This window comes from Rhineura floridana, chromosome 6 (genome assembly GCF_030035675.1).
Source record: "Rhineura floridana isolate rRhiFlo1 chromosome 6, rRhiFlo1.hap2, whole genome shotgun sequence".
NCBI lineage: Eukaryota > Metazoa > Chordata > Lepidosauria > Squamata > Rhineuridae > Rhineura > Rhineura floridana.
The window spans coordinates 33,081,961-33,096,405 of NC_084485.1; the positions used below are offsets into that span (position 1 = coordinate 33,081,961).

At 44.0% G+C, this 14,445-nt stretch overlaps 1 protein-coding gene across 6 annotated transcripts in view; it reads right to left on the reverse strand.

Annotated features, from left to right (window-relative positions):
- EYA2 (EYA transcriptional coactivator and phosphatase 2) overlaps positions 1 to 14,445 on the reverse strand; it is a 200,859-nt gene that overhangs the window by 92,045 nt on the left and 94,369 nt on the right. For 4 of the 6 annotated variants that reach the window (XM_061631390.1, XM_061631395.1, XM_061631389.1 and 1 more), the window contains exon 5: positions 11,663 to 11,779. The exons of the other annotated variants lie outside the window; for them this stretch is intronic. In XM_061631390.1, coding sequence (XP_061487374.1) covers positions 11,663 to 11,779 — 117 coding nt within the window. The remainder of the gene's footprint in view (positions 1 to 11,662; positions 11,780 to 14,445) is intronic. 6 annotated transcript variants of the gene reach the window in all.

Genomic DNA, 14,445 nt, shown 5'->3' on the forward strand with positions numbered 1-14,445 from the left:
AGATGAATTTCACGTGTGAGAAGTTTACGCGTGTATCTTTCTCCTGGCTATCACATTTCCAGTGCACTCCATCCCTGCCATATGTGCGAATAAGAGACAGCTGCTCGCTACAGACAGAATCTAGAATTCCTTTTCCACCATCGGAAAGCACTAAAGCTACTGCTTACTGTTCTGTTGCTGAATTGGATTGAGCTTGTTCGGTCCGAAACAAGAGAGAGAAACAGAACAGAAATGACAAATGCTTAATAATTCTGGTTTGCCCATAAATTGCCCCTTGTTAAGGACCAACAGGTCAGTCTCTACGCAAAAAAAAAAAAAAAAGAGAGAGAGAGAGAGCACAAATCCACCAGAAATGGCAATGGAAACCATTTCAGCCTACCAGGACATTCTTCAAAAGGGAAAACTCCAAAAGGAAAACTCCACTGGGAAACTGCTGAATTACAGTTTATCAGGCAATGAGAGCCAGTGAGGTGTAGTGGTTAGAGTGTTGGACTAGGACTTGGGAGACCAGAGTTCAAATCTCCACTCAGCCATGAAGCGTGCTGGGTGACCTTGGGTCAGTCATACTAACAAAGGGAGCTGACTTACACCCAGTCATACTCTTGGTTCATCTAGCTCAGTACTGTCTACACTGACTGGCAGCGGTTCTCCAGGGTTTCAGACAGGGGCCTCTTCTAGCCCTACCTGGAGATGTCTGGGATTGAACCTGAGACCTTACGCATGCAAAGCAGATGATCAGCCTAACCTACCTGCGAGGATAAAATGGAGAGGGGGGAAATCATGTACATCACCTTGAGCTCCTTGGAGAAAAGGTGGGCTATGAGTGTAATAAAACAAATAAATAAATAAAATTCTACCCCTTGTGGCTTGACTCAAGATTACATGGTCATTTTCTTAAAAATCACACTACACATCATACTACCCTGAATACGCCCAGTCTAGTCTGATCTTGGAAGCTAAGCAGGGTCAGGCCTGGTTAGTACTTGGATAGGAAACTGCAGGGAATACTGGGTGCCATAGAGGAAGGCAATGGTAAACCACCTCTGAATACCAATTACCATGAAATCCCTATGAATATGTTTTTTTAAAAAAATAGATTCATAGGGTCACCATAAGTTGTAATCAACTTGAAGGCATGTAACAAAAACAAAACACATCTGAACTAGCTTACCAATGCCAGGATGTTTATGCACCAACACTGCCTTGTAAATTGGTCACTGTAGCCATTTTGCTTTCAGGCAGTCATCGCTGTCTGTTCTTTTTGCATTATATTTCCCCCTGTCCTCACTCCTTCACACTCTGCCTGCCCCCCCCCCATGTGTATATATGCTTGCCAATTCAGGATTATACTTCTTGTATCTGATGAAGTTGTTAGTCTTTGAGGTGCCACAAGACTCTTGCTCTTGCTAAGGACTAGTCCTCACTTGCATTTTTGATGTGGTAATTATAGTTATCATTTGATAGCTTGAGTGTAGTAAAATGATCAGGTGAGCAGCTATCCCCATATCAACCAACAGTAAATAAACCTCATGCATCAGATTATCAGATGAACCCTGTGTGTGAACTTAACTCTGCTTCAAAGGCAATGAAATACAGATAAAACTTACATTGCTTTGTAACAGGAAGGCAAAGCATCTTGATTCCGTGCAAATGAAATTAGAATGTGAAAGTTTAACATAACTAAAAACAGCTGATGAATGCCTCAGAATTAGAGTTGTTCCCAACTTGATTCGTAATACCGACAATGTGAACAATTGTTTTTTTAAAAGTGCAGAAGCGCAAATGCCAACTTAGATTATCAGTATTGGGCCTACTGTAACCAAGAACAAAACTCTCACTGATTTCAATGAAGCAAGATTGTAGCCTTTGACGTGACACACAGGTTATGTTCAAATACAATGCTAAACCATTGTTTAGTGTGACATAAAGAGCCTAGGTGAGCCTGGGCTTAGGGTTGTCCAAACCAATAAACTGTGGCTAATCTTCAGTGGCGTCACTAGGCAGGTGCGGGGGGTGCGGAACGCACCGGGTGACACCATGGGAGGGGGGTGACACCCAGAGCCGCCCTAGGCACCAGGAAGCAGGGCAGAAAGGATAAGCGATGCCTTGGGCAGAAGAGGCTCGGAGCTGACTTAGTGCTGACAGGCAGCTTTTCGGAGTGGCGCACCCTACAGTGGCTTTCTTTGCCGGCTTGCCTTCCGCAGGTCCCGGAAAGCCAAAGCAGCGCCTCCTCCAGAGGGGCTCCGGGAAAGAAAGACGGTGGCTGCTGGGGGTGGGAAGGCAATCCCAGCCCCGCCCCACCCTGCCGCCCCAGACACGGTAGGAAGAGCTGGCCGGCTGCAGCCAGGATGCGGCCACGGCCAGCGGGCATCGGTGGGGCAGATTTGCCCACCCTGCCTTGCTTGTGAGATGTGTGATGCGGGCAAGGAGGACCAGCCTGTGGCATTCCCGGGCGGGTGCTTGCCTGTTCCCTCCTCTTGCCCTGTGAGACCACCAGCCAGCTCGGCAACGCGCAGGAGGCCCGGAGGCATTCCGCTTCCCGAGAGCGGGTGGAGAGCTGGTCCCAGGCGCGGCGCCGCGGGTCACCTCCTGTGGGCCTGACAGCCGCCTCCACGCTGGCCCTGCGCAGCCCAGGCCTGCTCCTTCTCGGAGAAGGGTCCAGGAGGCCTGGCAGAGAGGCGATCCCTCCGGCATCACCCCAGGGCCTCCCCGCCTGTTTGCAGTCATGTGCTCTTCCGCGGCGCTGATGCCCTCCCAGCCCCTTCGGGTCTCGCCTGGCCATGTTTTTCTCTATGTAACTCCTTGTGTGTGTGTGACTGCAAGGCCTAAGTCTCTCATTGCAGTAAAGATCCACTGCTACAGTATGGGAAGGGGGCCTGCAAGTGGGACTACAGGGGAATTAAAGGATCTACAAACAAGTAAGCAAAAGGCAGTGGCAGCTGAGAGGAAAGGACTGCGGAACCAGTATAATGGCTGGATCATCTTGCTTCCAAAGAGGAAAGAATATAACTGCTCAGCACATTTCAGGCACCCCCACCCAGCAACCAGCTGGCCCACCAGTAGTGTAGTTGCAAATTCAGAAGTGCAGGGTCTCTTCTTGATAGTTATGGTACAGCCCCTCACAGCCACACCCCCAGGATTCACATTCTCTGTAATTACAGAGTTATAGAACCAGAATAAAACTGCTGTGTGCATAGCCCCCCTCCAAATTCTCCTCTCTCTCTCTAGGGGCTAAATGCTGCCAGAAATCTTCTAATTTTAAGAATACTGACATGAAGTCAAGTGTGAGATTACAATTTGGGAGACCAAGGTACTTTGCCATGAAGTTCACTTCTCGCCCTTGGAGCCAATCAGCATGAAAGGGGAAGCATGTGTTAGCTACTTGGAAGAATCTTCTCAGTGACTGACTCGTCTCCTTTCATTCTGGTCGGCTCCAATAAGCATGAAAGGACTAGGAAACATGTTGTTACCCAAGTGAGAAGACTCTTTTCTGTGGCTAACAAGCTCCCCTTTCATGCTGATTGGCTTGTACAAAGAGACCGTGCTGGGACCCTACTCCCAAAGACATAAGGGGTCTACAACTCTAGATGACTACACCCTTGCAGCCCACCAAAATAAAATCCAGAGGGCAAGTATGAAGAATAAACCCAAGTGTTGGGAGGATATGAGTTCAGGGAAGGGCACCAGAAGAGGAAGACTCAACAAGGCCACATTCCCACTGTACATTTATTCCACCATTATTCCACTTTAAACATTCACGGTTTCCTCCAAAGAATCCTGGGAAATGTAGTTTGTGAAGAGTGCTGGGAGTTGTTAGGAAAGCCATATTCCCCTTACCTGCAGTTCCCAGACTTCTCTGGGAAAAGGGACAGACTGCTAAACCACTCAGGGAACTGCAGCTCTGTGAGAATAGGGGTCTCTATTGTTTTCTTACCGAACTTTCACTTTAACTACAATGAAACTATGTATAAATGTAAATACATTTAGGCTGTGCGTATGATATTGTAATTTAAAAGTGTAATTTTAATTTTGCTAGTTATGTCACTACTGTTGCCATTACATTCAGTGATATACGGGAATTATGATTTACGAGTAACATTAGTACAAAAAACAATACTAAGGATTCTGTATGGTCTGGTACAGGAGGAGGTCCATGGGGGTGACACCATGAGTTACCGCACCGGGTGACACCAACCCCAGTGACACCACTGCTAATCTTAACTATGGTTTGTTTAAAAAACAACCAGTTTTTTATTTCAGATGGTTCTACAAGCTGTAATTAAATAAAAGTGGAAGTGAAAGCTTCTGAACTCCTTGCATTATACCAGAGAAGGAGAGAGAAAGGGGACTGCAGAAGGGTAGTTCACGCCATGCTAAACCACAGTTTCCTATGACATTTAAATAAGGCAACAAATTGACATTGACTTCATGCAGGAAAATCCTGGATAAAAATATGCCTTTAAAATTCACCTGCCTGTCCTGTAAGAGGAAGCAAAAGTGACAATCTTGACCCCATGCAGTGTGTATTAGGTTGGTTTGCTTTTAATTACGAACTAAACTGAATTTCTCCCCCATCCCTAGAAGCAACAGACTTCTGAGAGAGGTAATGTATGTTTGTGTGTGTTAAGAAAGGTAATGTGTGTGCCTAAAGCAAAGTTTTGTGCCTCTCTACCATACATCTCCTTCAAATTTTAAACACCACCTCTTACATTATATTTGACCAGGTTGTTCACATGATTTGACCACCTCCGAATTTTTGTCTGGGAAAATCCTTACACAGCTTTTTGTGCTGCAGGATGGCATTTCATAATGAGGAGTCAGAGAGGGCTGTGAAGAGGATCCAGCAGGAGGTAGGGAAGCTAAGCTAAGGTACATGAGCTCAGGAGGCAGAACTGAAGGCCAATGGGCAAAAAATGAGCCTATAAATAGCAAGATAAATAACGTAAATTCAGCAAGGAAAGAAGCCAAAAGTGGCTCAGAAGCAGAGAATAGACAAGGATTGGTGGAATAAGCAGAAAACTTAGGGAAAGAATGTGTCAGTAAATTGAGAAAAGGGGGGAGAAGTGAAAAACACACACAGAGGGACTGGTATACTTGTGCAGTGCTGGTTAAAAGTGAAGCAGATACATTAAGTAGCCTGGGGACAAGAGACCAGGGCAGCAAGTGAGGCAACAAGGAAGGTTGTGGGTTTAAGTTCACAAACTGATTTAAAATAAGTCACCAGTGTCCTTGGTTTATCACCGTATGTGTCCTTAGTTTAGTTTTTGAATGGAAGTCTGTTTTAACAACAAAATACTTGTAGAACCAAAATGTTTGCATATGATGCAGTTAATCATGTTCACAGATTTTAGATACAAGTTGTTAGTTTAGGCCTCACATTTGCTGCGGTCTTTGTCCTTCTCAGTCAATGGCTAGGGCCCCAGGCAGCCTAAAACAGATCCCAACCACATGTTCAAATCTATACTCTTGGGTGACATCCAATTACAACTAAGGCAGTGCTGACAACAGTGTTACTACAATGACAAAGGCATCAGTATCTAAGCAGGGCTTTTCCTTTCTCTAGACAGCAGCATAATGTTAATGATCAATCTTTATGCTTTCTGCCCTGCAGATCTCTCTTACCCCATCATCACTTCACACTGGCTTTTAAACGAAAGTACATTTTTAGCACAGTCAGCCTCATGTTCTGTAGTCCTTGAAAAAAAGGAGCCTTGCTGTTCTAGAGGAACTTTGTATTGTTAAAAAGTGAGGTCTGAGCCCTCCTGAGAGGGGGAGGCGTCTCCCACCCCAAGCTCGTTGCTGGTATGAAGCACAACTCTGCCGCCACAGACTTAGACTGCAACTAATCCAAACCAGCTGTGAGAGGGAATCTCCAGGAAAAAGGGACAACTAATTTTCTACGGAGGTTTTACTTTTATGAAGCTAAAGCATCGCGGTGACAGTATGCCAAGCACAGCCTCTCCGTCTCCTGAACTTTCCATGATGTTAGATGAATCTAATGTTTATAATGTGCTGGGTAAATTACATTTCTCGAGGAAGAGTTGGAAGCATATAAGCCCAAAAGTACATAAGCAAGTTTCAGAGGCAAGAACCTCAAGGGCATACATGTAAAAAGAAAAATACCAACGGCTGCATCAGTGAAACATAGTAGTCATTACTACCAGCCTGTGCAATAAAAACTGGGATACATTCTTAAACATGTACATGTAGATTTATGTTGAATGTTCAGGTTAAGCTATGTATATCCCACAAGCCCCACACATGGATCTTGTGTGTGAGTGTGAGACAGATGTTCCTTCACCTATGATCTTCCTTGCCCCCTACCACCATGCTAAATATCTAGATACTCTATGACAGCCTTTCCCAACCAGTGTGCCTCCAGATGTTGTTGAACCACAACTCCCATCAGCCTCAGCCAGCATTGCCCATGGTCAGGAAAGATGGGAATTGTGGTCCAACAACATCTGGAGGCACACTGGTTGGGAAAGGCTGCTCTATGAGAAAGGCCACCTGCCAACATGCTATAACTATGAAACCTTTGAGAAGGTGAGGCACAGACTCAAGAGGTCCACATGCCAGTAGTAACCAAGTCTTTCAAAACTGGTCTGCCTAGAGCATGCACTGAATATGGTTAGGCAGTATGCTTGAACCTGGTTATCAAGAGTTAGTAGGATCACAGTCTGAAAACATGCTCTCATACTTCTACAATGTGCTCTGTAAGTTTCCTACTGCTAGAAGTTCAGGGTCTGGTTTCATAGTCATTTCCTTACTCTCTACACTCCCTCAAAGCTATTAAAAATATTTTTAGGCTCAGATAAGATCGATCACTCTAGGAAGCTTTCCCTCACCTTATCACCCTGTTCACAAACAATCACACACACACAGATATCACAGGGAATGGAATGCAGCTTTTCACCGTTCATTCATGTCACCTCCCTTAAGCATTCTTCTAAAAATGCAGTTGTTGGATCAAAGGACTGGACCCAAAGGGGCCCTCTCACTCAGTTTTTACATGGCAGTTTTTACATCTCACGCTAAAATCGTTCTGAGAGAAAAATTAAATTCAAATGTAATATCCTTGCACAACTGATTGTACAACCTCCTGCACAAGCAGAAGTAAGAGAACTGTTACAGAACTTACCATAGTGCTGTGTGAATTCTTAAAAACTGGCAGAACAGTGTTAGTGGCTAGTATTGTCCTGCTGCTCACAACCCTATAGTTTGGATCCAAAGAAAAGAGAGACCTTCCAAAAGTCCTTTTCATTGTGCATTCATGATGATTTGTGCTCAAAGTGGCATAAGACACTGATTTTATGCCTTCTATGTTAATTTTTACCTCAGTAGTCCCTTCCATACCACTCCCTATATATGCATATGTTTTTATGTGTGTGTAGATGTATATATATTACATTATGTATTTTAATTGCATTTCATGTATTTTAATTTATTTTAATGTTTTTGTGATTTATATTGTGTACAATTTTATCATGTACATGTTTGATTTTATTGTAAGCCTCCCTGAGTGCCCTATTATAGAGCAGAAGGGAGGGATAGAAATATTTTAAATAAATAAATAGTAAGTGTGGTTATATGCAATTCCACTTTCAATACTCTTTGGGCCTGTAATAGTTTTGGGGCAAACATACTGCTTTGTTTCTGACCATTGCATGTCCCGCAACCAGTAATGCAGTGCCAAATTCAGAAGTGCAGGGTCCCTTCATAATAGCCACAGCAATGCCCTCTTCTTAGATTATACAACCTTCTAAGATTATAGAATAATCTGGCCAGGCTTGAATACTGCTTTAGAAGACTCAGAGAAGTCTTAGAAGTTGCTAATACCCTCTCTTTCATGCTGATTGGTTCATAGGATGCTGGAGACAGGACCCTTCTGGGACCTGGATCCCAAAAAATAAGGGGGCTAAGACTCCCTGAGACCCTGGATGACTACACCCTTGCTCACAACTTCCTGCTGATATCTTGTAACTTTTTATGTCACAAATGTTCCAGTTTATTTGTTGTTGCACTATATAGTGCTTTTGTTGTCTCTCCAATGCAACAACACTGAGGAAGCATTGCAGAATGGAATGATGTGTGAATGGTCCAGTATAAATCCACCACTAATCCAGTATTATTGTATCAATAGCATGTTGCAAAATGCACCTGCAAAAATGATATTAATAAAAAAACAGCCTGGAGGAGGCCAGAGTTGAAAGGGACTGAAAGAACACAAAGTCTCACCTCCCAACACAAGGCAGAGCTAGCCACTTCTCAGCCTCAAGTCAGGTACAAATTCCAAACTACTGTAAGCCACAGTCATAAAGCATCTGCAGTATGTTACAATGTTGGCAGAACAAATGAGTCCAGGCAACTTGAGCAAGCGTGCCAAGCTACATGCTACAAGGAAAGCCAAAACACCCAAAACAATTCATGCCTTTCCTTGGATATAGGGTCAAGTTTAAGGAACACCTCAAATGGATTAGATGGACACAGGGGATTGCTGTTGCTTTCACAGCTGTTCCTCCTTGTCACATCAAGACCTTTTGCTGTGCAGTCAACAAGACCAATCAAAATAAGACAACGGGGCCCTAGAAGGTGTCAGAGAAGCCATGCATGGGGAAAAAGCCCTTACGTTCCTTTAAGTGGCTCATAAAGGGTGGGGGAAGAGAAAGAATCCTGGCCCACCCTCCCATGTGTACTAAGTGTGGGAAAGTCCCAAGAGCACATTCCTCAGTAGCAACTAAGGAAGGAAGGTCCTGAGCATCTCATGCAGAGCTTTCACCAGCACTTCGGAAAGGTAAATAAACCCCAGAGATGAAGAGCTAGTTAAAAAAAAGAAGGGAGGGAAAAAAACACCTTTCCTCTCTTGAGCAGCTAAAGGAAACTTGTTTTTGATCGGAAAAGAAGCTGTGAGTCTCTGGACAATGTTCCAAGCTTAAAAGGAGCTGCCTCATTAAAAAAAAAGCAAGCACCAATGAAATAACATTCACTGAGTGCCTACAATCCCATGGGAGAGACAAAACTGACACTAAAGGCTACTTGCCTGCATAGAACTCTTTTAATACATCTTAGATATAAATTGCACAGAGGCAGGGCTAAATAGCCATACAGCATTTTTTTCCCAGCATCAACATCACATACAAAAAAAGGTCACTTGCGTAAACAAAACAGATGTCTTCCACCCCAAACTGGCAGAGAAAGTTTACAAAAGAGATTAGATCTGAAAGCATTTTGCAAGTAAACACACCAATGTGCACTTTCTCAAAAGATCTGGAAAATCCAGCATCTTAAAGAGTTGCTTGTGTCAAATTCAGGCCTTGGAGCAGCACTAGGAAGGAAACGCAACTCATGGGGTACTTCTTAACAGGGCATAGGGTCTGCGTGCACACTTGTGACAATGACACAAATGGCAGGAGACACCTAACCTTTCCTCTGCCCATCAACTGTCCCCTACCAATCTCCCCACCCCACACTCCTAGCTGCTTTGAATAATTTCCTTCCCAGCTGGGTTATGAAAGCAAAGGTAAGCCTATCAGGGTTGGGGGTTGTTATGATATGATACATATGATTTCCAGAATTTGCTAAGAAAACATGCAGCTTGTTACATGTTTTCTACCATAGACTACTTTTTTTACTTGAATCCTTCAAAATCTCTTTGGTAGAAAAGTAAAAAAACCCAACAGTTTAGATTAGTGAATAAAATAAATTTTGCCAAGAGGAATAGCATCAAGTTCTTATTACATTTGTAGCATTTAATCATATGCTAGAGTTAGGTACACTTAAGCTTATTCATTTCAAAATATCCCATTCTGCCATGAACTCACCCAATTCTATCAACCATCTCGGACCCTGCGATAAGCAAGTGAGGCCTTAGTGGTGGTGCTGCCACTGGCGGTCCCTCGGTTGGTGTTGACCCGTGACATGGCCTTTTCAGTGGTAGCTCCATTTGTGGAATACCCTTCCTAGTGGGGTTTGTCTGTCTCCCTCATTACTGACTTTCAGGAGGAATTTAAAAACGTTCCTGTTTATCTAGGCATTTAATGGCTGTTCCTAGCAACCCAGAGATCAATGGTTGTTAGAAACAGGGCCGGTTCTAAAGGGCAGCCAGGTTGGGCACTGGCCCGAGGGCCCTGGAGCTACAGGAGCCCCTGAGGGGCCCTCCGCTCCTCTTCCACTATTCACACCCCCCACGCCTCCCACTTACCTCTCAGCCGGCTTTTTAGCATTGCCCTTAATGAAGATGGCGGCCGCAGCTTCCCTAAGGTACTGAAGCGGCTGCCGCCATCTTAGTTGATGGCAGAGATGTGCGTGCATAGCATGCACGTGTGCCATCAACAAAGATGGAGGCGGAGGCTTCATTCCCCTTAGGGAAACCGCAGCCACCATCTTCATTAAGGGCAATGGTAAAGACTAGACAGGTAGGGGGGCCATGAGGGGCGTGCGGGGGCCCCCCACGTGCGCACACGTGCGCACACGTGCACCCACCCACCCACCGGGGGGCCAGGGCAAGCTGATGCCCAAGGGCCCCCGCATGCCTGGAGCTGGCCCTGGTTAGAATGTTTTTATTTATAACCGTTTTTAGAATGTTTTATCTGTAACTGTTTTTAAGATTGCTTTTTTGTTGTTGTTGCTATTATTAAAATGTTGCATTGATGTGTTTGCCACCCTGGGCTCCTTCAGAAGGAAGGGCAGGATAAAAATTCCATAAATAATAATTAATAAATAATTAATATCAGGGTAGCTTACATCATAAATGCATTATGTCTTTAAGACCTTATTAAACACCCATCAATAAAAAGGAAAAATACATGGTTCAGTGTAAGATACGTACATAGTAGTTGTAGCAGCCCCTTGTTTATGGAATGCTCTTCCCAGGGAGGCCTGCCTGGCACCACCCTTGTCATTGTTTTGTCACCAAACGAATGTGTGGATCAGAACATTACTGCCCAATGGCTTTTGCATTTCTTGAATCTTCCTAAAAAGTTCTTGGGTCAAAAGCGTATCAAACACATTTTTTAAATTGTAGGTTGTATTCAAGTAAGTCCTACTCAGAGTAGACTCGGTGAAATTAATGAACCTAAGTTAGTCAAGTCTGTTAACTAAAATGGGTCTACTCTGAGTAGGACTAGCACTGAATACCACTCTCTATATTTTGAGAAAAAATATTTTGAAATGTGTTTTGAGAGAAAAAAATACATCTCAAATGCATGCTTAAATGCAAATTTTAATACAGATTTTAAAAAATAGATTAATTGGAAACAGGACAGAACACACAGGTAAATGAACACATGCGAAAGTGCAACAGACCAGATATACACTGATCCACCCATTTCTAAATACAACTAGCACTTCAGAAAGGAAAACTGGACTAGTGGGAAATAATATAAATTGGGCTATACCACAGCTGCAAGGATGATGCCTCCCCATTGTTGGCTAAGAAAATAAATATATATAAGTGCCAAACGGATTGTGTCTTCAGTGGATTGTGCCTTTAATGCGGGAAAAAAGAGTTGTGTTGTAGGTAGCAAAAATTGTCTTGTCCCAAACACACAGACCATAACTTATAAAATAGATTAGGTGCATTAGCATTCCCTGCCCCCACATGCCAAAATGACAAAAGCCTGATGCTGCAACAAACTTCGCAGCCACATACAGCCATACTGACCATGCATCTGGTAGGTGTAGGGTGCCTGTCCTGATGTTGCGGTGCTGAAGCTAGATCCATAGCTAAGGAACCCACTCTGCCCCGGTGAATGGCTCAGGCTGTCTTCTGTTTTGATGCCTTAAGAGGGCAGAGAAGAAACCAAATTATTACTAGGCAGCTACTATCAAACATACACACAAAGGTTTGGTATATTAAGGATTTCCCCTTTTCCTTGCTATTATTATCAAATGATTGCTGTATTATTAAAATAAAAAGCAGTGGGTTGATTATATATCTATCTTACTCTTCTTGTAGAGAAGTCAAGGCAGCAAACATAGTTCCCTACTCCATTTTATACTATCAACTTTGTGAGTAAGGCTAGGCTGAGTGCATGCAACTGACTAATTTAAGGTCAGCCAGCGAGATCCATGGTTGAGTGGGGATCTGAATCTAGGCCTTCCCACTTCAAATCCAACACAGTAGCCCAGCCTTCCCTAACCTGGCTTGTGCTGATGGAAATTGTAGGCCCATCATATGGAGAGCATGAGAGTGGGAAAGTGTGCTCTGGCCACTATATCATACTGACAATTGCATGCAAAGGACATCTTCTTGCAAATTTCTGGATTCCTTTCTCTACATGCCTGCACATGTGTTTGCACAGAACAAATACAAGGTGACAAAACAAATGCTAAACAAATATTCTAATGAAGTCCTAAGCTCCTGTTTCAAAGTTCTCACAGCCTGGGTATTTGTTTCTAGAGACCATCTGTACTGTGATGCAAATGTTGGGATGATTTACCCATGAGCTTGCCTTAATAACATTGTTTATGGTGCTTACATTGACTTTGGGTTGGATCCAACGTAGCGTTAAGCAGATTGTTCCATCAGGGCAAGGATTTCTCCTTGTGCAATGGAACATTCTCCCCCAGCACCCCTTAAATCTGTTCTGGGGGCTCCCCCAAACTTCAGGAGCAGATTTTGGAACAGTGTGAGGAAGGAGAGGGGAAAAATCCCATTGTGCTAGTACTAATCCTGGCACTAGTGCAACTATTTCATTGAATACTGCCTCTTGTGTTTAAATGTATGCGGATAGTTATTGTTTATTTATTACATTTATATCCCAACTTTCCTCCAAGAGGCTCAGGGCAACATAGAAGCTTCTCCCACAACCCTCATAATTCTCACAACAAGTCTGTGATGTAGGTTAGGTAGTAAAACAAAAATTAGCCTGAGGTCACCCAGTGAGTTTCATACATGACCAGAGAACTCTCAGATTTCGGTATCAATCCCATAACTGCATCCCATCACATACACCATTGCTAGGTGAACAAGAACCGTCATGTCATAGATTATAGTTTTCAAGAAAATGTAGTTTAAAGTTTGCCTAGTGGAGACTGAAACTGTTCTCAGTTTGCTGACAGGATTATGACATCACAGTTTACCTTTCCCAGCTACCGCTGAAAAAAGTTAACATTTTTTGAACTTGGTTTTCACTCTCTTTTGCTGTTTTTTTGATAGCTCTGCTGAACCCTGGAAGCCCCCCAAATCCTGTCAGGCCTTAAGGTGATTGTGTTAATGGCTTTTGGAGGAAGAAAGATGGGGGGGTGCTATGTTTCTCCAGCGATTGTTACTGAGCTGGACTTTCACTCACACACTCTCTCCTGCCTTTCCAGATCAATTTGCTGTCACATTTTGTAGGCCATAGAAATTTTGCTTTGACACAGTAGGCTTTTTGAGGATGAGAATTTTGCAGTCCTCATTTGGAGGGGAGATGGGGGAGACCATCAGGCCCATAGCCGGCCTAAAAGTCCGGGGGGGGTACCAAAAAAGTAGGGAGGGCCACACATTTTTTCTGTATTTTTTTTGTAAAAAAGGGGGTGGCAGGAACATGGGGGGGCTCTAGGGCCCACCCCCGGCTATGGATCGGGAGACCACTGAGGAATTCCAACCAGGGTTTCTTTGATGGGCCACTTGCTGAGAAGGGTGGGTGGGTGGATATGTTTATTCCTCTTGGTGAGGATGTGCATGCACGTGTGGTTGTATACAGAGAGAGTGTGAATGTGTGTGTGGCTAAGGTAATTAAATGCGTGTAGAGGAATTGTGTGTACGGTGTGTGAAGTATGATCTCATATGTCTGGAGGGGAGGGGAATGGTGGTGGGGCACAATATTGGTACTGACAGGCAGAGGGAGTTATGGTGCTGGAGAAAGAGAGGGTCATCACAAAAAAAGAGAAACATAGGAAGCTGCCTTGGGTCCATCTAGCTCAGTACTGTCTAAACTGACTGGCAGCACCTCTCCAGGATTTCAGAAAGGGAACGTTCCCAGCTCTACCTGGAGATGCCAGGGATTAAACCTGGGACCTTCTGCATGCAAGACAGATGCTCTACCAGTGAGCTATGATCTTTACCAAAGAGGAGATATATGCCATCAGGCCATCTTTTCTTGCCCTTCCTCCATCCCTCAGAGACCAGGGTTCCATCTGCACTACACATTTAAAGCAGTATTATACCACTTTGAACAGTCATGGCTTCCCTCAAAGAATCCTGGGAAGTGTAATTTGCGAAGAGTACTGAGAGTTGTTAGGAGACCCCTATTCCCCTCACAGAGCTACAGTTCTCACAGTGGGTTAACAATCATTCCCTCTTCCCATGTGCTGAATGAGTACCTGAATGCACTGATAGTGGTGGGCTGGATTGGGGCCAATGAGCTGAAACAGTTCCTGGGTCTGGGAATTAGGCAATTTCCTTGTTCTGAACAGGATTGCACTCCTTCTTAAAAAAACAGGTGTGTTGTCTGGGGGTGC